This window comes from Artemia sp. Qi Xiang Cuo, chromosome 7 (assembly GCF_049724085.1).
Source record: "Artemia sp. Qi Xiang Cuo chromosome 7, ASM4972408v1, whole genome shotgun sequence".
NCBI lineage: Eukaryota > Metazoa > Arthropoda > Branchiopoda > Anostraca > Artemiidae > Artemia > Artemia sp. Qi Xiang Cuo.
The window spans coordinates 1,814,509-1,838,817 of NC_142800.1; the positions used below are offsets into that span (position 1 = coordinate 1,814,509).

At 36.5% G+C, this 24,309-nt stretch overlaps 1 protein-coding gene across 1 annotated transcript in view; it reads left to right on the forward strand.

Annotated features, from left to right (window-relative positions):
* Nucleotides 1–8,522: 8,522 nt before the first annotated feature.
* LOC148949850 (uncharacterized) overlaps nucleotides 8,523–24,309 on the forward strand; it is a 38,762-nt gene continuing 22,975 nt past the window's right edge. Inside the window, exon 1 of the mRNA XM_089091330.1 lies at nucleotides 8,523–8,648. Coding sequence (XP_088947456.1) covers nucleotides 8,622–8,648 — 27 coding nt within the window. The 5' untranslated portion in view covers nucleotides 8,523–8,621. The remainder of the gene's footprint in view (nucleotides 8,649–24,309) is intronic.

Consider the following 24,309-nt stretch of genomic DNA (forward strand, 5'->3'; position numbering starts at 1 on the left):
TATCTCCCCTATAAAGGGAGAATAAAGGCATCTATGACTACAACCCCCAAATACCACAAATAACACTTCACAACAACTGGGGGTCGCTGGAAAAACTGGATCGAGAAGGCTAGATAAAAATATTAAATTGAAATAAAATGGCTTTATCAGATGGCGTAGGCAAGTTGACTTCTTTTTTAGCGGCATTCAAATTATCAAAACTTTGAGCAGCTTTGCTCGAACTTTGGCTATTAGATATAGATTTATATCCCCCCAAAGATGTGGGTACAATATAAAAAATGGAGAAAAGGCTCAATCAAGAATTGTAAAATGAAAGAAAAATAGTATTCAGTATTTAGCAAGTAGAAGTATGTGTATTGTTAGTAGTTTTATTAGTGTTAGTAATAACTGCAGTGAAGTAGTGCTGTATATACCTAAATAATAAAGTAATTGTACCGTGAATTAAAAGAATAAAATAAAACATAATACGTAAAGAAAAAAAAATCTAGCTGGACCGATGAAACGTTGGTAGAAACAGAAGAATTTTAGGCATAATAGTAGCAAATAGGGTCCTAATTCAGCCTTACTACAGGTACAGGCTATAGACTTATTGTTCAAGGATAACACAGCTACATTTTAGCTAAGGAAACACATAAATTGTGGTCCGAACAATCATAGGTTTGAAGCTGGCATTTTTGAATGTTTTAGGAGTAGAGACGCTACAAATATATGACATTTTACGACGTAATAGCCAATAGAATTACCTTTGTTAAAACTAACCCAAATACTAGGTTAGTTGTGGAACATCAAAAGCAAAGGGTAGATAAATATACATAAATATATAATTAAAGTACTTGAGGAAAGGGATGGATAAAAGGAGAAAAGTAACCTTATAAGTAAGAAAACAAATGTGGAAGCTTAGCAAAAGTCGCCAAAGGAAGCAAAAAAAGAGTTGTTACCCAGTTCTGATGGGAACTCTGCATAAGGCGAGAAATTCGGTGAAAGAAACCGTTAATCACAGAAAATGGAGGCATGGGGATGGGTCTTAAAAGGACCTCCTTTCCTTACAGAGAGGACGTTCATTTGAATAATGGTGTTAGAAAAAATTCAAATTCTGAATTAGCTGCGCGAAATGAGTCAGAAGAAAGTTCAAATTTGAATTTTAAACCATGGTTGCTTTTGAGCCATGTTGATGTAAAGCTACCAGTGTATGAAAACTGTTATGCTTGTTTACAAGGAATATAAGCCCAATGCATCGTTTTGAGATAGCTAATATTGATAATTCTGGTCCGCTTTTACGGTTACTCAATGACGAACCATCCTCAAGTCTAGTCTAATTATAAATCAGTACAGTTTAGTCAAATAGCAGATAGAGTGTATATCAGATAAATACGGTCTGACAGTAGAAATCAAATAGAGTGAAGCCAATAGTCCCTTATATCCCAATTAGTCTACAAATAGATCGTGTCTAGGAAGCCAACAAAAACTTTAGCACGGGAACAATTACACAGTGGCGTTAATAGTTGACTCGTAACTTTTAATAGGTGTAGTGAAACTAATTAAATTATACATATTTAAAATCAGCATTAAAAGGCGATTCGTTTAGTATGTATATTGAAAAGAATTATTTTGGGAGGTAATTTAAAAAAAAAATCTGTTTTTTTTAAGAATTTTGAAAAATAATATTAATAAGAAAAACAGCAAGAGTTTACATTAAGCGCACTACATGTACAAGCTAGCTGTAATCTTATTATAATTTGTTATAGTCTAAGAGAATATTTTTTTTATTAGTTACAAATGGTAAAAAGAAAAAAAGAAATTTTAAAGAAGCGCTATAAAGGTTTAAGCGAAACTTTAAATAAGCTCAGAAAGCAAAAAAAGGTGCTAGGTAAAAGAAACGAAAAGCAATATAAAAATAAATTATAACCAAAAAATTTACCAGAGGTAAAAGCCAACGACAAAATCCATTAAAAATAAGCCAAAAATTAACCCCATCGTCACAAGCAAACCACAGTTCATTGTTCAAGATAATAATTTTAACTCTAGCGATGTATTGGATCTGAGAAAACGAATTGGCACAGGATATACCTAGTTTAAACAATTGGCTTTCACCTCAGCCAACCCAAACACCCAAATCCCAGGTTGTCGAACCTTTAACAGAAACTAAACATATCCACTTTTTATTTAAAATATAACCTTTCACAACAGCAAAAAGTCGCAGTAATGAGCAAATTCATTCTTGTAATTCTCCCAAATTCAAGCTTATCAGTAAATCGCAGACTACGGAACAACGCATTCAAAGCTATTCAACCTTGCCAATTGGATTATTTTCTTTCTTTCTTTGGCAAAATGGATTGTAATTAAAGCTAGAATAAAATTTGCAACAAGCATATTGTAAAAATTGCATTTTTATGAACAAATGAGGGCTAGAAAATGCGGCGCAAAACTTAACTATAAGTGCTCTAAAAATCAACTGGAAAATACAGTGCTTTTAGAATACAAACACTTTTGGACGGAGAAACTTAAATAATTTCAAACAAATACAGGTTGCAAAAATTAGACATATCGTCTAAGTTGAAAAAATAGCCAGACGGAAGTGAAGTAAAAGAAATTGGGTGACAAATGAACACAAGTTAAAGTCGAAATGTAAGGCAAGACAACTTAAAGTTGGGAAGTTAAAGCGAAAACAGTTATGTTCGCTTATATTTCTTAAAAAAAAAAAAAAAAAAAAAAAAAAAAAAAAAAATTACCGTACGTAAAAAAAAGAAATATGGTGATAAGGATATATTCCTTGGAAAAGAACCACCTTTTTAACAAAGGGAAGAGCCTATGGGAAGATTGTAGCTACAAATAAAAAGTTTAGATATACATAATATATGGTTGTGTCTCGTGTTCTTAATAAACCTATTAGATTGAACAGAATCACAAGGAAAACTGCTGTTGAACCTACCAGACGTTTTTTATGGTGATCAAGCACCAAATAGACATTACTGAGGTGAGGGCACAACAAGAAAGTCAGAAAATTCCATCTCAAGCTTTTTAAAACTGATTTTCAAGCTACAAATTTAGCTAATGTTGAACATAATTTTGAAAAAAAGATATATATTCTTTTAGAAAAGAATAAACCTTGAATAGGTCAATTACTGCAGTTAAACCTAGTATTATGCAAAAAAAAACTGGTCTCAGGTTTTTGACAACCCTTGAGCACACTTAACTGCTTTAATGAGCACATGTAGTGCGTAGTGCATAGACGTAGGTGATTTTTTTGCGCATCATAGCACATATAGCTGTAAATATATTTGCAAACTCGTGTTACTAAGAAATGAACAAAAAAATCGCTCCCAGGAAAAAAAAGACTTACCTAGCCGGAAGGGGAAAGAACCACTTATTATAAAGGCTTATTAGCCTGAACTTGGGGATATTTCATAACTGCTTTAATGATTATGGGATTGGTTACATATGTTTTTAAATATTGGTAGTATAGGAAACATCAAACCCCAGAGGGAAGGATGTAATAACCCCTGTCTGCACTAAACCATAATCTCTCGCAAAGAAATTAATTAATTTCAAAAAAAAAAAAAAAAAAAAAAAACTTTTATCTGCAACTGCAGACAACGGTTGGCACTACGAGTGCATAAATATGAAAATAAAAGAGTACGATAAATAGTGAAGCGAGTTCTTTGCTATGACAGTAGTAATACTTTTGATTGTAATTAAAATTGGTATTTTGAGCGTTTTGTTAATTGAAAAAAAGAGTTATAACACATTTTAGTGTTCCTTTTTGAGAAATTTACTTTGAAAAAAAATGCTTTGTGTATATTTAAATTACTATATAGTGTTTTAAAATAACTTTTAAAACTTTAACCAAATGTATTTTTTGATAAATGTTGTATCTAAGTTTTGTTACTTAACAATGCTTGTGTAAGTTTATTACACAATACTTGTGTATATACTATGTTTTTAATTTACTTTAAATTTTAACTAGTGATGTAATGTTATATGTAAATGTTTGACCTCGAGTCAAATTATTAATATTTTTTTGTAAAATAATCAGTTAATTATTAAGTTTGAAATGAACGATCTACCAAGAAACACAACGTTTCGATTTAAGCGAGATATTATTTTTGGAGTAATTAAAAGCGAAAAAAGTAATGAAAAGAATTAAACTTTACAAAATTGAGTTTTTCTTTCTACTATATGTGTAAAATTTTATGCTTTATATGTATATTAATGTGAATATTTATTTTAGATACAGCCTTAGCTAATTTTTTTTTTGGAAATCAAATTTTTCGTAGCATCTTTTCGGATCCATTTTTCCTTCAATCATATTTTGACACATTTTTGGAAAGAAGCAAATTTCAAAGCCAGTTCAATTAGATCCTGATACTTTCATCGCATACTCAATCAACTGAAATTTTGGAAACTATAGCAGTAATACAGACTTTACTACAAGTTCGTCAGAAAGTGAGATAAAAACAGAACTTAATTTAGGCCTAGAATATGTGCTACATAGCCAAATGGCTTATGTATCGAAAGATGTGAAAATGCTTTGTGCTGAAAAAAATATATGTGAAAATTTTTTAATCAATAATGTTATATGTGATTTACCCAAGGCATTTCTAAAACAAAAAAAAATATACGGTATATCAACCACATGACACAGATAAAAATTAAATTATTAATAGGAATTAAATTGTAACTCAAAAAAATTCATAAAACAATTCTAATATAAATATAATTTAAGCAAAGCCACTAATATGATGTATAAGCCACTTGGGGTCAATTAAAACAGACGATAATTATTAAGAGGGTGAAATAGTAATTGTTAGTCCTAGAGACAGATAAAAATAGAAACAAGGATGAATTTCAAATTGAAATCCTTCGACAAAAAAAAAAAAAAAGAACATGGCCTATATTAGACCAGAAACATAACCCTAAGGAAACCCATTGAGGGTAGATGCACATAATGACCCAAAGATGGCAGAATAATAGCTGTAAACGATATTAAGTTGTTTTAAATGTAAAATATGGAGAATTGGGAAAATTCTTCATTAAATAGGGAATATTGTGGTAAAGCTTTCTAATATTAGTTAGTTATTAATATAGTAAAAATATATATGACGCAAAAATGAAGTTTGGAAATACCACTTTTTTATTAAGATAAGAAACATATCCTGCTAAGCTCTGTTTAACGGGAAATTAAGAAATTACCACTTCCTAGCATTTACGTGGGAAGGCGTGGTTGATAAGAAATGTATAAAAGATACATTTTATCGGAAGGAAATCTCTCTTACTAACTATATGCCGGACTGACCTGTGGTCCGTTGTTTTAGCAATACTTTGGGACCTTGCTTTATGATCGTAAGTGTCTAATTTATATTTTATTGTTTTGTTATTGAGACTTGTGGGCTACTTGGGACAGCCAGTCCCAGTAGCCAGAATATATCCAATTTTATTATCTGATAAATGAATAAAAGTATTGTATTTTAGACGAACTCTCTACGATCTAGTTTTAGCCTCTCGAACATACTCAGTCGGTACGCCTCATTAGTTCGTTCATAGCCTAAGGCACGCTACCAAAGTTCAATTACCTTAGGGCCAGAGTTTATCTCCCCTATAAAGGGAGAATAAAGGCATCTAAGACTACAACCCCCAAATACCACAAATAACGCTTCACAACACTTGTGTCTTGTGTCCTAAGACCTGGGCATCCAAACCTCAGAGACTGCGATAAGAATCAAGTTCTCTGAAGTTATAGTAGAATTTTTAGTGTTTTGATTTTTCTTTTCTTTTGCTCGACGCATCCGTTTTCGTACAGCACGTAAAACCCAAGCAAAATGATCTTGCACCCGAGCTAACGTGCTTGGTTACAGCTCCTTGCTCTCTGTACTCTCTGTATCCTCTTCTTTTTTCAGTACGTCAAAGGAATAGTTTCAGTTGCTTTTTAGCATTCAGTTAGATCACAGCATCTGTAATGCGCTAATCATCTGTCATTGCGCGTGCACGAAGAGGTGGAGTCATGAAGAGAGATTTTGCCCTGAACGTACGAACGATATTTTTGATCGGTTTGTTATTTGAAGGCATTATAAGAAAGTTCATATGTTCTATCACCTCATTAATTTATCATTATATATTTTTTATTGCATCACTCAAAGTTGAGCATGGCTTAACAGTAGCAGATTGCAACTTCCGTGTCAAACAAAGTTATCCTAATTTTTTTATTTTCGGATATTTTTTAACCTTTATTCGTAATATCGACGATTTTGTCCGTCCCCTGAAACAGATCATGTGCGTGGGCCGTAATACCCGTTAGAGAGGTCCGATAATTTGAACGTCCCAGGCGCTTATATACCATATGAGATAAAATAACACTTTATTGATAAACGGCCTTCACAAGCTACAAATAAAAACTTCTAAAAACGCATAAAAAATTTTTTATATTCATTTTTATTACGTTTTTATAAGAAGGACAAACATTTTGGGGGTGGGGGGCAAACCTAAAACCCCATTCACCACCCTCCACCCTAGATACGGCCTTGTCTAGCGGGGTTGTGAAAACCAAGGAAAATAATCTGATAGCAGGCGTTGGAAATGGCAGACAGCAAAACGTAAGTAAGTACTATCCCTCCTTTCTGTAAAGGTGGTAAGGTGCGTGGCTTTAAGGAAGACGGAGTGTGGGATATTACTCTCTTTGTAAATGTCCTTAAGCGAATGCTTCTGGATCGACTGAATTTTTTAATAAGCTCAGAAGAAAGGTGTGGACGCCAGACCTAACACACGTATTCCAATAATAGCCTGACAAAGAACAGATAAATACGGAGGGAGTGCATTTTAGGGCAATTGAATTTTTCTAGAAGTTTTAACAAGGATAGTGATGTTTTTCCTGTTTAACAGTGTTTGGAACATGTATGTCCCACTTAAGCTTATTTGAAACTGTGACGCTAATAAGATTAACTTGTCTCGCAAGCATTTCGGGTGGGAAAAAGTCGGGCGGCTGTCACAAGCTAAAAAAAAGAATAGCCATGTTCCTGTTTCAGCTCAAAAAATGTTCAAACCAAAACAAGAATCATAAGCATAATGTTACTCATAAATCAATAAAGAAATAATTGATAAAAAAAAATGGCTTGGGTCAAAAACTAAAGTAAGAAGTATAACGTGAACGTGAAATTAAAAAAAAAACTAGGGCTCAGACTGTATGAGAAAGGGGCAAAAAATAATAGCACCAACAATGGCAAAATAAGAAGACAATAGTTACTGTAGACAATAACTCCTGTTACAATACATGAACAAATAGCAATAAAAAAAGAGACAAAGCAGCCCTATTTAGTTTAGGACTGATATCAAGAACTATTATGGCGATCCGTGATGAAAGGGATGAAACCTCTCGGTAACAGCGTGGATTGGCGAGTAAACTGGGCTGCTGGAGAGGCTAAGCGGAGTAGACGGGGTCTAGTAGCAGGGCCGTATCCAAGACTTTTTTTTTTGGTGGAGGGTTTACAAAAGGATTTTTTTTCGGGGGTGGGAGTACAAAAAACGCATAAAAAATTGTTTATATTCATTTTATTCCGTTTTTATATGTCGAACAAACATTTCGGGGGGGGGGGGGGCAAACTTACGACCCCCACCACCAACCCTCCACCCTGAATACGGCCTTGTCTAGCGTGGTTGTGAAAACCAAGGAAAATAATGTGATAGCAGGCGTTGGAAATGGCAGACTTAGCAAAACGTAAGTAAATATTATCCCTCCTTTCTGTGAAGGTGGTAAGGTGCGCGGCTTTAAGGAAGACGGAGTGTTGGATATTACTCTCTTTGTCAGTGTTCTTAAGCGAAACGCTTCTGGATCGACTGCTTTTTTTTAATAAGCTCAGAAGAAAGATGTGGATGCCAGACCTAACACACGTGTTCCAATAATGGCCTGACAAAGAACAGGTAAACACGGAGGGAATGCATCTTAGTGCAATTGAATTTTTCTAGAAGTTTGAACTCTAGGAATTTGATTTAAGAGCATTTATTCAATATCCCTTGATGATCTTTGGCCGATGACGCAGGAGTGGTCATCCTGGAGAGGCATTGTTGCAGCCTTATGTGCCGACCGGCGTGGGAAGTCCTAAGTAAGCAAGTAAGCCTATTTTAAAGTTTAAATTCTTAACTTGCATGTTAGATTCATTTTACAACGTCACCAAACATTTTCAGATAATTCAAAGACCATTTGAATACAACTCATAATTCTGATTTCTTCTTTCAAGGCACGCTTATGGTAAACTCTCTTGGCGGCTTTCAGTTCTTGCTTCAGTCCATTTCCTATTGATATTCTCTTTCATTCTAATTTGAAGCTATCTTTTTCCTTCAATGCAGGTTTCAATTGCACTTCTTTCATAGAAACATCTCAAGATAAAAATCTATCCCTAAAGACCATGCGCTGCTTATTTTGAGCTATTTAATTTCTCCCCCTTCCAGTTTTAACTACTGCGGGACTTCGATCCGTTTTGAGCAAAGATAGAAATTTCTCTCTAACTCTTCATTCGCTCCCTGGAATTCGAACAGGGAAGGTCACTCTGTCCTGATAAGGCAATATAATTTGTTGCTAGTGTCGCCGAGAACTCAGTCTAGAAAAAGCTCGTTCGTAAGAAGGAGCTTGTGGAATGGAAAAAAGTTTTTCTCTTTCTGAAGTGAGTCGTTTTTATTTTTCTCAAAATTTTAACTTCATGATTCTTTTCTTAGAATTGTAGAAGAAAAAACAAATTACCTTTTAGATGTCAATCAAGTTAAAATTACTGTATTGGCTTCATTTTTCTCAGTCTGTGCTCAACTCAGTGGTTCCCAACTTCCCACCCGGCTTTGGGCCATGCCCCATCTAGGCATTTCTAAAATCCTGATCCTCCCCTCATGATACTTAATTTTTTGTTCAAAGTTTTACATTTATTCACCTGAAGAAAGCTTGAAAGGCTATTAACTTGATATTTTTTCAGGTCATCATTTATGCTAAGGAAAAATATTGTCTGTATAAAACACCTTCTATACAATAAATGACGTTATTGCGTAAATTATTTTTTTATTAAATGACTATTATTTTTTTTCCTCTTTAAATGCATATGAATAGGACATTTTTCACATGAAAGGTGTTTTTTTTTAAGTTAAGGCTTTAAAGTATAGTAGGTCAAAGTGTGCAGGTTCTGTCCATGACCCACCAAAATGTTGCTATGTCCCAACAGTGGGGCCTGCACCCCAATTTGGGAATCCCCTCCCGCCTCAAATATGAACTCTATAGTGGGTAAATATTAACCAACTTTAAGATGTTCGATAGCCACATGTTAAAAAATCAAGTGTACAAGTAAATACATAATACTTTGTATATGCACACCGTTATTTTTTGTTTCTTACAATTTGTAGAAAAAATAAGTGTCACCATGGACCCTAATTTTTTAATTTTATTACCAAAATCGAATCTTTTCAGTGTTTGTTATTTGGGCTGATTCCTGAAAAATTCGTTCACCTAGATCCAATTTATTGCGATTGCAAAGAAAGTTTGTCCGAAAAGCGATTTCTTAAATTACTTTCACTGTGTAAATCCACTGCATAAGATAAATTGGTTTCTCAATATTCCCCTTCCCAAAATAATTAGATTTAATATTTTACTGTCGCTTCTTGTATTTTCATTATGTCTGCATATTTCCCTTTTTCATATATTTGAGTCCTCCTCCCAAAATGTGCTGCTCCACCCCCCTGGAAAGTGTATGTGTATGATTGTGGCTACACGTTCGTTAAATCACAAGGCATCCTCTAAAAAACACATGTCCTATCACAAGGTTGTATAGGCAGGATTGCATTTGGGGATCTAATTTTGCGGTAGGACCGAATCCGTTGATTTTGAATTAAAATCTAGTATTTTGCAGTAGGCGTCAAGACATGGTTAATTATAGAAAAATCCGAGACAGATAGTCCGAGTAATTGAGAGGCAAATCTGGGATAAGCCCTTTTCAGGGCTTATTACCTAGCATTACCTAGTTATTACCTAGCAATTATATATATTTTGTTTTTGTTTTACCCCCCCCCCCTCAAACTATGCTACAATTTCAGTTTCTAGGTTTGAAAAAGTCTGATGCTAAAAGTCTCTTTCTAAGCCCCTTCATTAAAACAAAATTTCAAAAAAAGTGTTTCATCCCCAAATCTGTGACTTGGTATTGCCTACAAACTCGATTACAGATGGCTCCGAATCCTTTACCGGAAGGATTCTGGAGAATTTCTGATGTATCGACACTCAAGCAAATTGGTTCAAACGCGAGACCCGGTAAGCACGATAGTATTTGTTGAAGAATGAGCTTCATATTTTGAGAAATATCAAACCACAGAAAAGAGGGATCTGTACGAAAGAGTGAGGAATACCATTTCATTCAGCGCTATCGAGCGTGGTGTGACATGAAAACTATACAGAGATTCAGCACTGAAATCACTTTACGCATAAAGTACTGGAGAAGATTTAAATTGAAATTTGAACAAATCTGAAATAGGGGTTACAAAAACAATTTTTAGGATTCAATTATTATATTTTCTTCTCCAAGGCATTTTAAACAGGTGTTTTCTTGCCCTTGGGTTTTATTGTTTGCAATAAGTTTGTTTTCTCCTCTGAGCGCTGGCTTCCATCAATACCAAGTTTTAATTTTGTTTTGGAAATTAACAGCCGCAAATTTTCATTAGAAAAAATTTTTATTTTCCAAAACGGAAGAAAACTCAATTTTGACCATCATTCTTAAAAATTTTCTCTTTTTTTCGCATGTTGCATAAAATTTTGAGCCTTAGGGTGGAGCATTTGAGTGCAAAAGTGTAGAAGCGTTTCAATTATTTTTTTCAATTATTTCTCTTTAACTTTCTTTCCTAACACTATTCATAATGCCAAAATCGCGTGATAAAATAGCATGAATAATACCATATATGAAAGGAAAATTAATAGAAACTACACGGAACCCTGCCAATTGAAATTATTCGTTTCTTGGCTTCCTACCATTGCTTTACTACTACTACTACTAACAACTCATCGCAGCACCAAGCCGCCTGAGGCCAACACAGCTACGCACGCTCCTCCTCCACCCCAATCTATTCAAAGCCGCCCTTTTTACACCCGTCCACGAAGTTCCCATTTCCTTTAAATCTTTCTTTATGACGTCCTCCCAACCCAGACGGGACGACCTGCTTTCCGTTTAGCCCTAGATGGTTGGCCGAAAAGAACAATCTTTGGCAATCTGTCATCCCTCATCCCAACAACATGCCCTAACCACCTCAATCTTTCTTTCATTATAGACCTAGAGAGCTGTATTGAACTACATTTTCCGCAAAGCCCGTTGTTTCAAATACGGTCAGTCAGCTGGGTACACAGAACTATCCTGAATCAATTTCTATGTAAAACATCTAGCAAATATTCCTGCGCTTTTCGGAGTGTCCTTGCTTCAGAGCCATATTTGACCACTGTCATCACTGTAGCTTCTAAGATTCTAATCTTGGTTTGCAGACTTATCTTCTTATTCTTCCAGACTTTTTTTAACTGTGAAAAAACACCCTGAGCCATGGCTATTCTATTTTTAACATCTTCACTGCTCCCACCATCTTTACTAATAATACTACCAAGGTAAGTGAAACTGCCCACCTGATCAATCTTTTCATTACCCAACGTCACCTTTTCATCTTCACTTATTCCTAGCCTTAGTGACTTGGTCTTCCTAACATTAATTTTCAAACCAATACTAGCACCCTGAACTCGCAAAACCAATAAAACTTCATTCATTTTGCTCACACTTTCATCTAGGATGCTTAAGTCATCAGCATAATCCAGGCCCAGGAGACTTTTTCCTCCCCATTTGATTTCGTGGTCTCTCATTGCCTTTTCTGTGCTCCTTAAAACAAAGTCCATCAAAATAATCCATATAAAGGGGGATAGAACACAACCCTACTTAACTCCTGATTTAATACAAAACCAGCTGCTAACCTCATTTCCTACCTTAACCGCAGCAGTGTTATTCTCGTACATAGCACTAATCACTTTAATGTATTTGTCTGGTATACCATACAAGGATAAAACCTTTACTAAAGCTCCTCTATCAGCAGAATCGAACGCTTGCTCATAATCTATAAAACTGAGAACCAAAGGTGTTTGAAAACTTAGGCACTTCTCAATTATTAACCTAAGAGTGAAAATTTGGTCAACACATCCTCTACCTTTTCTAAAACCGCACTGCTCTTCTCTTAAAACTTTGTCTACGGCATCTCTCAGTCTAAAAAGTATCATATTACTAAGCAATTTGCTACCTACAGAGACCAGACTAATGCCTCGATAATTACCACACTCACTTTTATCACCTTTCTTATAAAGTGGCTTAATTAAGGTTTTCCTAAAATCGTTAGGTACTTCCCCTTTTTCAAAAATCATATTCATAATCTCCAATAACTTATTTCTAACCTCAGCGCCACCATATTTAAGAAACTCATTTACTACCCTATCAGCACCTGGAGCCTTATTATTCTTTAATCCTTTTAGTACTGTTTCTAATTCCTCCTCACAAAACAAATCTTCCTTCACATCCAAGGTATCACAAACTTATTCATTTTCCTCTATATTTTTTCCAGCAACTCTATCTCGGTTAAGCAAATTCTCAAAATGTTCGGCCCATCTCTCTTTAGCTTTTGTCTTATCGCTAATTGCCACCCAATTCCTGTCTTTAACTGGGACAAGTCCGGATTGACTACTACCTCTCAATTTGTTAACGTGCCAGTACAATATTTTACTATTATGCCGTCTAGCTGCATCTTCTAAATCCTCGGCAATTTTATCTAAGGCCTCCACCTCACACCTCCTTAGTTCATATTTTAATGCTTTCTCCACTTTCTTTACATTCCTTTTGTTTTCATATGATCTATCACTCAGATACTTCTTGTACAAGTCCTTTCTCCTTTCTATTAAACATAAAGCTTTGTCACTAATATTCTTAGCTGCAGTTCTAGCTTTCTTCCCTAGTACACCTTCAGCAACTTCACAAATTATTTTTCTAAAATTATTCCAACCATCTTCCACATTATCAAATTTTAAACTCTCAAGTTTAGTATTCAACTGTTCCTGGAAAGTTTCTCTCAAATTCTCATCCTGGAGTCTACTAACATCATAACTTCCCGGGAGGTAATTACCCTTCCGATATTTTGTAATTTGGAGTTTAATTGGAGATGGCGTTCCAGAGCGCTCAAATAGCAGCCTGAGCGTCGTACAAGTATAGCTTTATTTGTGAATTTTCTCATGGTTTCTTTTCTGCTGTGGTGGTATGAATAATTGAAAATTTGACTGTCATAGTTTCCATTAGTGCAATAACGATGGCATTAAAGTACGGAAAAGCTGATTTATACGAACTGAATTCATCTCGTCTGACAGTGGCGCCATTTATTTTCATTAACTTAAGGCTCTTTCGACTGTTGAGAAAGCCGCCAGATGTCAATCCAAGTCAACAGCGATCCAAGCGTAGCCACAGAGGGAAAAGAGGAGGCCAAAGAAATAAAAATTGTGCTATCCCTGTTCTCGTTTCTAACAACAGAGCGAGGTCTCTCAGTACAGCAAGGGACCGTATTCTGACAGTAGTTAACTGCATCCCTCCTAGTGAAATCCCTCCTTCACTTCGTCCGTGGTACGCTGACCCAGTATCGTCACTGTCAAGTACCCCACCTCCCCTAACACCTGAGTATTTCTTGTCGAAGTGCAGACTTCCCAATATCCTAGTATGTAATGCCCGATCACTAAACAATAAAACCGACGAACTTGAAGTAGTTCTCAAACAGACGAGTTCCCCCATTGCTGTTATCACAGACTGTTGGGATATTAATGATGAAACCGGGCATATCAAGGGGTACAAGTGTTTTTTTAATACGAGACGCGACCGAGGGATTAACCGACGAGGCGGTGGGGTCGGACTGTACTTTCGGGAAGACTTACCTTGTAAATTACTAAGTCAGCCCAGTGAATCATGCCATGAAGTAATTTGGGTCGAATGCAAACCAAAGCGCCTATCAAAGCGATATTCGTGCTTGGTTGTAGCTGCAGTTTACTACCCCGAAAGTGCAAAGAACAGAAAAGAACTGATCCAGTATATCCAAAACTGCACTGATGACCTACGCCGCAGACACGCAGCGCCAGCTTTTGTAATCGCTGGTGATTTCAATCAGACTAATAAGGCATGGGTCTCCAGCATGCTTGACCTCAAGCAAGTTGTCTCAATCCCTACTCACGTCAGTGGTAGTATATTAGATCTTATTTTCACGAACAGTCCCGATTATTACGAAGTACCCTTCTCTCTCGGTCCGTTGCATAACTCTGACCATAACACACTTCTTTGGAAGGCCAAAGTTGGCCTTCCAGCACCACGTAAAGTAAAAATTACCACTCGACCTATGACTAAAGAGGCAATTCGTTCCTTTGGACAGTGGATTGGGACGTTTGACTTTGATGAGATTTGCTCTATGACAGATATCGACCAGAAAGTTGATACTTTCAACTCTTTGCTGTCATGTAAATATCACGAACATTTCCCTGAGAAAAAAATAACTGTTAGTGATACTGACAAACCTTGGGTAACACCCGATCTAAAGAAGCTTATCTTAACTCGCTGCCAGTTACATCGCAGTGGGGATATTGTTCAAGCAAACAAACTTCGTAACCGCATTGTTAAACTGTTACGAGCAGCGCAGAAAAGGTACGTTCATGACAAAGTCTCGCCTCTCCTTCAAGGTGAGCCCCGTAGGTGGCACTCTGAAGTCAAGCGTCTTACCGGTAAACGTACCACCAGTGAAATTAAGATACAGAAAGACGACAAAACGCTGATAAAATCAGCCGAAGTGAACGCCTTTTTCACTTCAATCTGTACTACTCACCCGTCCTTCACCGAAGCCGAAATCGAAGCCCTCATCGCTGACGTCTCTGAAGATACAATCGTTGAAGTATCCGAGTTCGCGGTGTATAAAGAACTTCAAAAGTTAAAAAGCAACTGTGCTTCTTACCCAGGAGAATTGCCAGTTAAACTTTTAAGAGAATATTCTATGTTTTTAGCAAAACCACTCTCATCAGTGATCAATCAGTCGTTCAAGGAGCACAAATTCCCGAGTGCTTGGAAAAAAGCCTACGTCCGCGTCGTACCTAAAGTCAAAGACCCGAAGTCCTGCAATCAGCTTCGTCCGATTTCTATTACGCCTAATATGGCTAAAGTGACTGAATCTTTTATTTATAGAGAGCTCCTAGCCCAAGTTCAGCCAGCCCTAGATCCGTTTCAGTACGGCTGCTTGAAAGGGAGTAGTACGACGCATTATCTAGTACGTCTCTACCACCTGATTACCGAGTGGTTGGACAAAGGCAGTAGCCTCGTTGACCTGCTTTTAGTCGACTATCGTAAGGCTTTTGACTTGATCCGCCACTATACAGCAGCAAATAACCTCAAAAAGATGGGCGCTAGGAAGCATATTTTGCTCTTAGTTGTTGACTTCCTGCGTTACCGCTGTCAGTGTGTCTATGCTCTCTTCCCTAGTGACTTAAACTCTGAGTGGGCTGAACTAACGTGTGGCGCACCACAAGGCACTAAGCTGGCAGCTCTTTTGTTTTTAGCGGTAATTAACTACATTATCCTCGAGTTTGAAGACAGATTCAAATACGTGGACGATCTCTCCCTACTTCTGAAATATCTTGCTGAAAAGTCAGACGTGTATCCCCAGTTCAGCAGTGAGATCAGGAACTCCTTTCTCGAGGCGTGTAGCATTAATGACCTCCAGCTTAATATGAATAAAACAAAAGTCATGAGGTTTAATCCGCTTAAGCGTGACCTCTCATGCCCGGTTCCTTGGTACCCTACTACCTCAACCTCAGTGATTCTCGGGGTTACTTTCAGTGACGACTGTTCATTTAGCGCGCACATCGCCGGTCTGGTGAAAAAAGGTAGTTACGCATTACAGTCGCTAATTACCTTGCGCCGACTGGGTTTCTCACAAAGTCAGCTGAAGACGGTTTACGTCACGTATGTGCGCCCAATCCTTGAATATGCGTGTCCTGTGTGGGGCCCTCAGGCTCATAATATTGAATACCTAAGTGAAGATCTGGAAGCCATTCAAAAACGGGCAGTGAAAGTGATACTAGGCCCGAAATACAACTCTTATGAGGCTGCCCTTAGTACCTTACGACTGCCAACGTTGCGTGATAGGCGCTTACAGTTAATGTGCAATTTTGGGCAGTCCCTTCTTGCGTCCCAGAAACACCGTTCGTTGCTTCCCCACCTGCACCTATCACCGCCAACACCCGCCATAAAAATCAACTAGAGCCGCCAAAGTGTCGAACAACCCGTCACAGCAATTCTTTCGTGCCTTTTTTTGTCAGTTATTTAAACCGCCAGTGACCAGTTTTATGCACTGTACTAAACAGCGCCATTTAGTCGGGGCTTCGGCCATGGCTACGATAGTTGTTTATAAATAAATGAGTCTATGAGTCTATGAGTCTATATACCCTAGTATCTTGTATTGATCCTGCCAGTCTTCGATTTACTATAACATAATCAATAAGGTTTGCTGTCTTACCATCACGTGAATACCATGTTAGTTTATGAGCCATTTTATGACCAAACACCGTATTGGTTATAACTAGATTGTTATACCTACAAAATTGAAAAAGTCTGTATCCATTACTGTTTTCTTTTCCTACACCAAATTTACCTAAGCTGGGATACCATCTATCCTTATTTCTACCAACCTGGGCGTTAAAATCTCCCAGCAATAACATCATATTTCTACGTGGGACCTTGTCTATTTGCTCCTGTAACTGTAAGTAGAATTCATCTGAGTCACTAGTATTTCCATCAGTCGGTTCTACAGGGGCGTATACTACTATAACTGATACCTTGAACTTACTAGTCATAAAATGAGCAATTAGTATTTTATTATTAATACCTTCCTAGCCTAAACAAGACTTAGCAGCTTCCTTATTCATCATGAGCCCTACTCTCTGTCTATGTAACCCATCCTTCCTGCCTGAGTAAACAAATTCTATATCACCTAACTTCAGGAGTCCTACCCCTGGTATATGAGTTTCAGAAATTCCTAACAGATCCAGTTCAAATCATTTGAATTCGTCAGTCAAAATTTCGATACAATAGTCATCTTTCAATGTTGTAACATTCCAAGTTTCAATTTTTCATGTTCTTTAAATCATTGAAATTTTTTTCGCCTCAGGAAAAGCAATGATCCCGGATACAAGTGCAGGATGGGGATCACATATCTTCTCAAGTCTACACCGAAGTGCTTAAGCCGGCTTAGAACCGGACAGCAAGAAGTCCCTGGGACCTCCATGAATGGAGGCTTTGTGCAATCCTGGGCCCATCTTGGTCACAACATGGTTTTCAGCGCTTGGCGATGCTCTTCTATCAACAAGAGTCGAAATCCTGCACAGACAATCTCAAGCCTATTACCTCCGACTCATTATATATTCATGCCTACAAATATTATGCTACTACGGGGAGGCAACCCGTAATAGATAAATTAGCTAGGAAGAGGTTTTTCAGCCCAAAGACGCCCATCAAAACATACCAATCCCAGAAGAATTGTCCATTAGTCAGAATCCCCTGCAAATGCTGTTTTGTTTACCAGGCTATAATTTCCTCAAGGGGCGCCACTCCTCAAGTGGGAATAGAATTGACTGCAAGGCTTCCATTCTTGTTGGTGCCCCAAAAGGATTGAAGCAGCCCTTTACAGAGGCCGTTGTCTATAGATCTGGATCTTACGCCCTGCCGGAGTTGTCCTCCTATAGAGGATCCTCCCGCGATGGTGTTCTGCATCACCATGCAATTTAACCCATTGCTGGGAGATGGTTTGCAACTCATGAAACTTGTGGGTAAACAAGTGGGCCCTTTTGAGTGTACATTTGAGTGGCCTTCTTCCTCCTCTGCCTGTATTTATGACCCCGGGCAAGGGTGCCCCAGATTCTATTATGGACCCCCAGGGACAAGGTCCCCCCTTGGTCGATGCCTCCTATGGAGGTACCCTACATATCTGTAGAGTGTTCCCCTTTCGCCACCTGGGGACATGCTGAATGGCCTAGGGGAGGCCAGATAAACGGATCACTTTTGTTTTGCAAAGGCAATAACTCAGTGACATATTTAACCTACTACTTATAAATATACATAACTCACTGACTAGGCCTATATAAGTTATATACAGAAATATATAACTAAGTGACACATTAAACCTGCTACTTATAAATATGTGTAACTCACAGACTAGGCCTATATATGTTATATACAGAAATATATAACTGAATGACATATTTAGCCTACTACTTATAAATATGTGTAACTGACTGACTAGGCATATAAGTTATATACAGAATTATATAACTTAGTGACATATTTAGCCTACTACTTAAAATATGTGTAACTCACTTACTAGGCCTATATAAGTTATATACAGAAATATATAACTCAGTGACAAATTTAGCCTACTACATATAAATATGTGTAACTCACTGACTAGGCCTATCTAAGTTATATACAGAAATATATAACTGAGTGACATATTTAGCCTACTACTTATAAATATGTGTAACTCACTGACTAGGCCTATATAAGTTATATACAGAAATATATAACTGAGTGACATATTTAGCCTACTGACTAGGCACTCAATGACACGTCCAGTTGACAACATATCAGGAAGGCTTATTGCACAGAGTTTAGAATTTAGTCTCCTATGACATACTCTATCAACCGGTTTGGCCGGATCCAGTAAAATCACGTCAACAAGAGATCCCTCATCAATATTGTCACATACTTGTATGTGTCAATGAGGTTAGTGTCAACTGACCGATTAGGACAAAATCTGTGTTGACTGGATGATAGTAGACTGTTAGTAATTAAATGAAACATAGTGGCTGAATTAACTATACTTTCTGCAAAATACTTTCCTCCAAATACTTTCTGCAAAATCAAAAGATTAAATGACAGCTTTCATTGTTCTCAGACCGCTGATCAGAGCAGAATGATGAAAGACGTTTGCACAAAAACGGCCAAAGATGTAAGATCTTTGTTCAAAGATTTCACTTTTAAGCGTTTTCTGACAAAAGATGTAAGATCTTAGCACATTGATGAGTGAAAAAACGGGCCTATACTAATGCCGCAGTGACGCTGAAAGGTCGGATCTAAAATTTGCAAACTCCTGAGACAAAGGCCAAAAACCGTTCGTCAATCCGTTCTCGAAAGCAAGATTCCAAGGGAAATCTAAATCAAAAAGAACAAAGTATGATGAAACATACATTATCCTGTTGATTTGCCCTTTGAGCACCGCTTGGCAAACGGCCTTTGGCATTCATCCCAGAAGTGTGAAAACTTCATAAACGACCCCCAGAGATGACAGCAACGGTGCTGATTTACAGCACCAGTTGATTTCAATTTGAAATAAAAAATACAATCTTGTTACTAAGCCCAAGCTATACCGCGATTTAGACAGTGGCGGTTCTGGCTTCTCTTGTGTCCGGGGTAAAATTTTAATTAGTCCACCCTCACTGTCTCCCCCAAAATTTTCAGGTCAAATTTTAACAAAATTTAATTTTTTAACAAAATTAATTTTCGACTTATTAATTGATTAATAATTTATGTTTCAATTATATTTTAGTTGATTATTTTAGTTACCATTGCTTTAATCCTCGTTAATGCTACATTATTTGAAACGTATAAACGTGATAAGGATCTCAATTTGTATGAGTATCTGTGGTTGAATTTGGTTTTACATTATATCACTAGCTAAATGATGAATACAGCATTTGATGCATCCCTCCATGCTCTTTCCAAAAATAATAATTACTATCGTCATAAATGCATCGGAGCCCACCCCACCCTCCCCTAATAGCTCTAGTCTAAGTAGAAAAGTTTAATGGTGTTTTGCTTTGCTTCACTTGCACTCAGGGCTTTCACTCTCAAATATTAAAATTCTCGGACAAGTCTTAAAAATTCGGGGAGTTTTCGGGGTCAAGTCTTCAAGATTCGGGGATTTTTCGGGGGGGAAAAACAAAATGGAATTTCGTTTCAAAATTGGTTTTAGCTTCGTTTTCAGGCTCAAGTAGGGCTTGGATCCGCGTAGAAAATCAAGCCTTTTAGAAAATAGGTTTTAGAGCCAGAGCCCAGGATTGGAACCCATGTCTGAAAACTCTTATTGCTGATATTGTGGCAAAATTTTCAAAATTGTTTTCAAAAAAAAAATATATACATATTGTTTGTGGTTTCTAGATAAGTAAATTAAATAGAAAAAATTCAACCTATAAGTACGGTGTAATATCAAAACTTGTCTGAAAACTGTTTATTGCTGATATTGTGGCAAAATTTTCAAAATTGTTTTCAAAAAAAAAATATATACATATTGTTTGTGGTTTCTAGATAAGTAAATTAAATAGAAAAAATTCAACCTATAAGTACGGTGTAATATCAAAACTTAAAACAAACAAGAACTAAACTAAACAAGTAAATTTAAACTTAAATTAAAAACGGGAATTTTGACGACAATTGCCACATTATTGTTTTTTCATGCTGATTCTAAGGTCTTAGGTGTTTACCCCCCCCCCCCTAATAAAAATTTCCCCACAGAAAAAACGGAAAATACCCCCCCCCTCCTTACGAAAATATTCCTTGTAGAAAATGCTCCTCCGCTGAAAATACTCCCCACGGAAAGTACCCCCGCGGAAAATATCCCCCGCAAAAAATGCCCTCGGAAAATACCCAGCCCCCTGCGGAAAATACCCCCTCGGAACATACGTTTTTTTTCATTTTCTTGTTTCTACTATGCTTTTCTTTCTTTTGGTTGCCTCATAATTACTATATAGTTACCGATCAACCCCCAACCCTCCCACCAACCTTGTGAAGATTCATGTTCCGAATATAATACTTATTGCAGTCTCATTTTTATATCAGCCCATCTAATGTCTGGACATGATAGCTGTAGGCTACAAATCATATACAAGTTATTTATTATTTTACTTTCGTGCTAACATTATTTGGCATTATTAGCCAACTCTTCGTGATAAAAAGTCCGAAAATATATAAAACTTGACAAGAAAACAATATGAGCCTAATAACCAAATTTTTACTTTAAGCTGTAATGTAAATTTTCTTGTGGATAATATCTTTGGGGTTACTTCCGTTTAAATCCCCTATTCCTCGACCTTTTACATACTCTATAGCTAAATTTTGCTTCATTAGCAGGGAGAGGGAGTGGGTATTTTTTTATGGTAAGGAGATTGTATTTAGGGATAGTTCATAGGAAAAAATAAATTATACCACATTTTCTTCTTTATTCTATCTCAGAATTAGCCTTCATACAGGGTTATTAATTGTTCAGGCATTAGAAGTTGTAAAGGTAGGCCTTAGATATTTAATCAAATTTACTTGGCTACCCCGAATTTGAGCAGAATATATTTTCCGTAGACCTTCCTTTGCCTAACTAAAAGTTTTACAAGAACGTAAAAAGATCCTAAAACTGCAGTTTAAAATATTACGCCCACTGAAAATATTACACGGGTGAAGGGACCAGAATCATAATTGTAAAGGGAGTGCTGGGTGAATATGTTTGAGGATAAAGGGTGGTATGACAAATACAATTCTCAGATAAAAAAGAAAAGAACTTAAATTTTACACACCAAATGAAACAATAATTTAAATGGTAAAAATTCCTGGCAAAAAGATCAATTCCTTCAATATATCATGCGTTCAATCCTTAAGTATTAAACATTAATACAGTAATTCAAAACCAAAAATAGAAAAAGAAAACCAAATTTAAACTTATGATTCGGCTTTCTAAAAAATTCTCTTTCTTTAGAAGTTCAATTTCAAAATCCAGAATTTAACTGAGCGTTCCGTTAAACAACTTCAAGAATAATTCTTGGCTAATTTTGTCAAGATTGCTTGGCCACGAATGATGTAAATGTATTAATCTTATAGCATTTGGAATTCTGCATTCGAAATGATTTAATCTAATAAAAGAAAGTGACACTATTGTGAACATATAAAGAGCCGTCTATAATTAAATTGTATCGGTCTGGTTTTTATGCAACGTAATACAGGAGACAAAAATTAACAAACAAGAGAGTAGTGAAAAATCATGGTATGTACAGTAATGTTTGCTAGGGATAGTCACTAGGGTTGAAACCGTGGTTGAGTGATTTTCGGGGATTCGGGGAACCAAATTTTTTTTTCGGGGAGATACATAGATTTTCGGGGAAATTCCCGAAAATTCAAGGATAGTGGAAGCCCTGTTCGTGCTGTAGAACTGTAGCGTCTTCTTTTCAAACAGTTCGTGGTAACGAACTGTAAGTAAGGAGTGACCCGGCTCAATGGTAAACGAAACTCTAAAAAACGGAATTTTGATACCAATAGACACATCAAAAGAATCAAATTTTAATTCTGATTTCAAATATATAAGTTTCATCAAGTTTAATCTTACCCATCAAAAGTTACACGTCTGAGAAAATTTGGCTGATTTTCGAAAAAAGGGGAAAAGACCCCTAAAAGTTATAGAACCTTAATGAAAATCACATCATCATATTCAGCGTATCAGAGAACCCTACTGTAGAGGTTTCAAGCTCCTATTTACAAAAATGTGGAATTTTCCCTTTTTTGCCAGAAGAAAGATCACGGATGCGTGTTTATTTGTTTGTTTTTGTTTTTTTTTCTTTTTCCCAGGGGTAATCGTATTGACCCAGTTGTTCTAGAATATCGTATGAGGGTTCATTGGAACGAATATTAAAAGTTCTAGTGCCCTGTTTAAGTGACCAAAAAAAATTGAGGGCTACTAGGCCCTCTCACCTGCTCATTTTTTCCCAAAGTCACCTGATTAAAATTTTCAGATATCCATTTTGTTCAGCATAGACCATAATCTTATAAATGTGTCTTTGATGAGGACTTAGTCCCCCACAGTTCCCAGGGAAAGGGCTGCGAGTTATGAACTTTGCCCATTGTTTACATATAGTATTGGTTATGGGTAAGTATAGAGACATTTTCAGGTAGGATTTTTTTCTGGTGAGGGGGAGGGGGGGCGGGAGGACGGGGTTACTTGGGAGAATCTTTCCATGGAGTATGTTTCCTTGGGGTAAGGGATATTTTTATGAAGGGGGCACCGGATTTCCCAGCATTTTTGAAAAAACGATCAGAAATTAAATTAAAGAAAAAACAAGTTTTTTCAACTGAAAGTAAGAAGCAACATTGGAACTTAAAACAAACAGAACTTATTTCGTATATAGGGGGGTTCCCCCCCAATTCAATCCCTCGCTCTTTAAGCTACAGTTTTTTTTAGTGATTTGAAAAGAGCTATCTATTCTAATTTAACGGTCTTTGTGCTCTAGGGGTTTGGGATTTTAACAGAATCTTTACTTTAGCTCAAAGAGCGTGATATTGACTAAGGGGAGAAACCTCTCATATACTTAAAAATATATACGTAATAAAAAAACATAAAAAACGATACGGCTCAATAGTAATCAAAACTTTAAAAAACGGAATTTTCATGTCAATAAATGTACCAAAAGAATGGGCTTATATTGCTGATTCTAAATATATAAATTTGATTAAGTTTAGTATTACTCATCAAAGGCCCCCCTACAAGTGAAAGAATTTTAATGAAAATCACACCGTCAGATTCAGCGTATCAGAAAACCCTATTACATTGGTTTCAAGCTCATATCTGCAAAAATGTGCAACTTTGTATGTTTTGCCAGAAGAGATCACGGATGCGTGTTTATTATTTTTTTTTTTTTTTAAGGGGTAATCATACCGACCCCGTGGTCCTACAATATCAAGAGAGAGCTCATTTGAACGGAAATTAAAAGTTATAGTACCCTTTTTAGAGACCAAAAATGCTGGAGGGTAACTTGGCCCCCTTTCACGCCCCTTTTTTCCCAATTTCGTCTGATTCACAAGGGAACAAGTTTTTTTGTACTTTCATCAGAGATATTTATTATAATTAGCGGCCTTTGCGATTAAGGAGTCAGTCTTAAAGAATTGGAACACGACTTGAATTTAACGTAAAGAGCGAGGTATTGACTAGGGGGCGAACGTAATAAATATACATAATAAAAAATATACGAATATAGAAATTCGTTACGTAAGTTAATTTGTAAATTTCGTCAGAACCAAATTTAGAAAAGCCATTTAGCAAAAGAAAAGTAAAATTAATATACAAATTTTGTTTTACTCATTCAATGACGGTGAGCCAAAATAAAAGCTGCATTATCTAAAAAATGATCAGAAATTAAATAAAAAAAAACAAGTATTTTAAACTGAAAGTAAGGAGCGACAT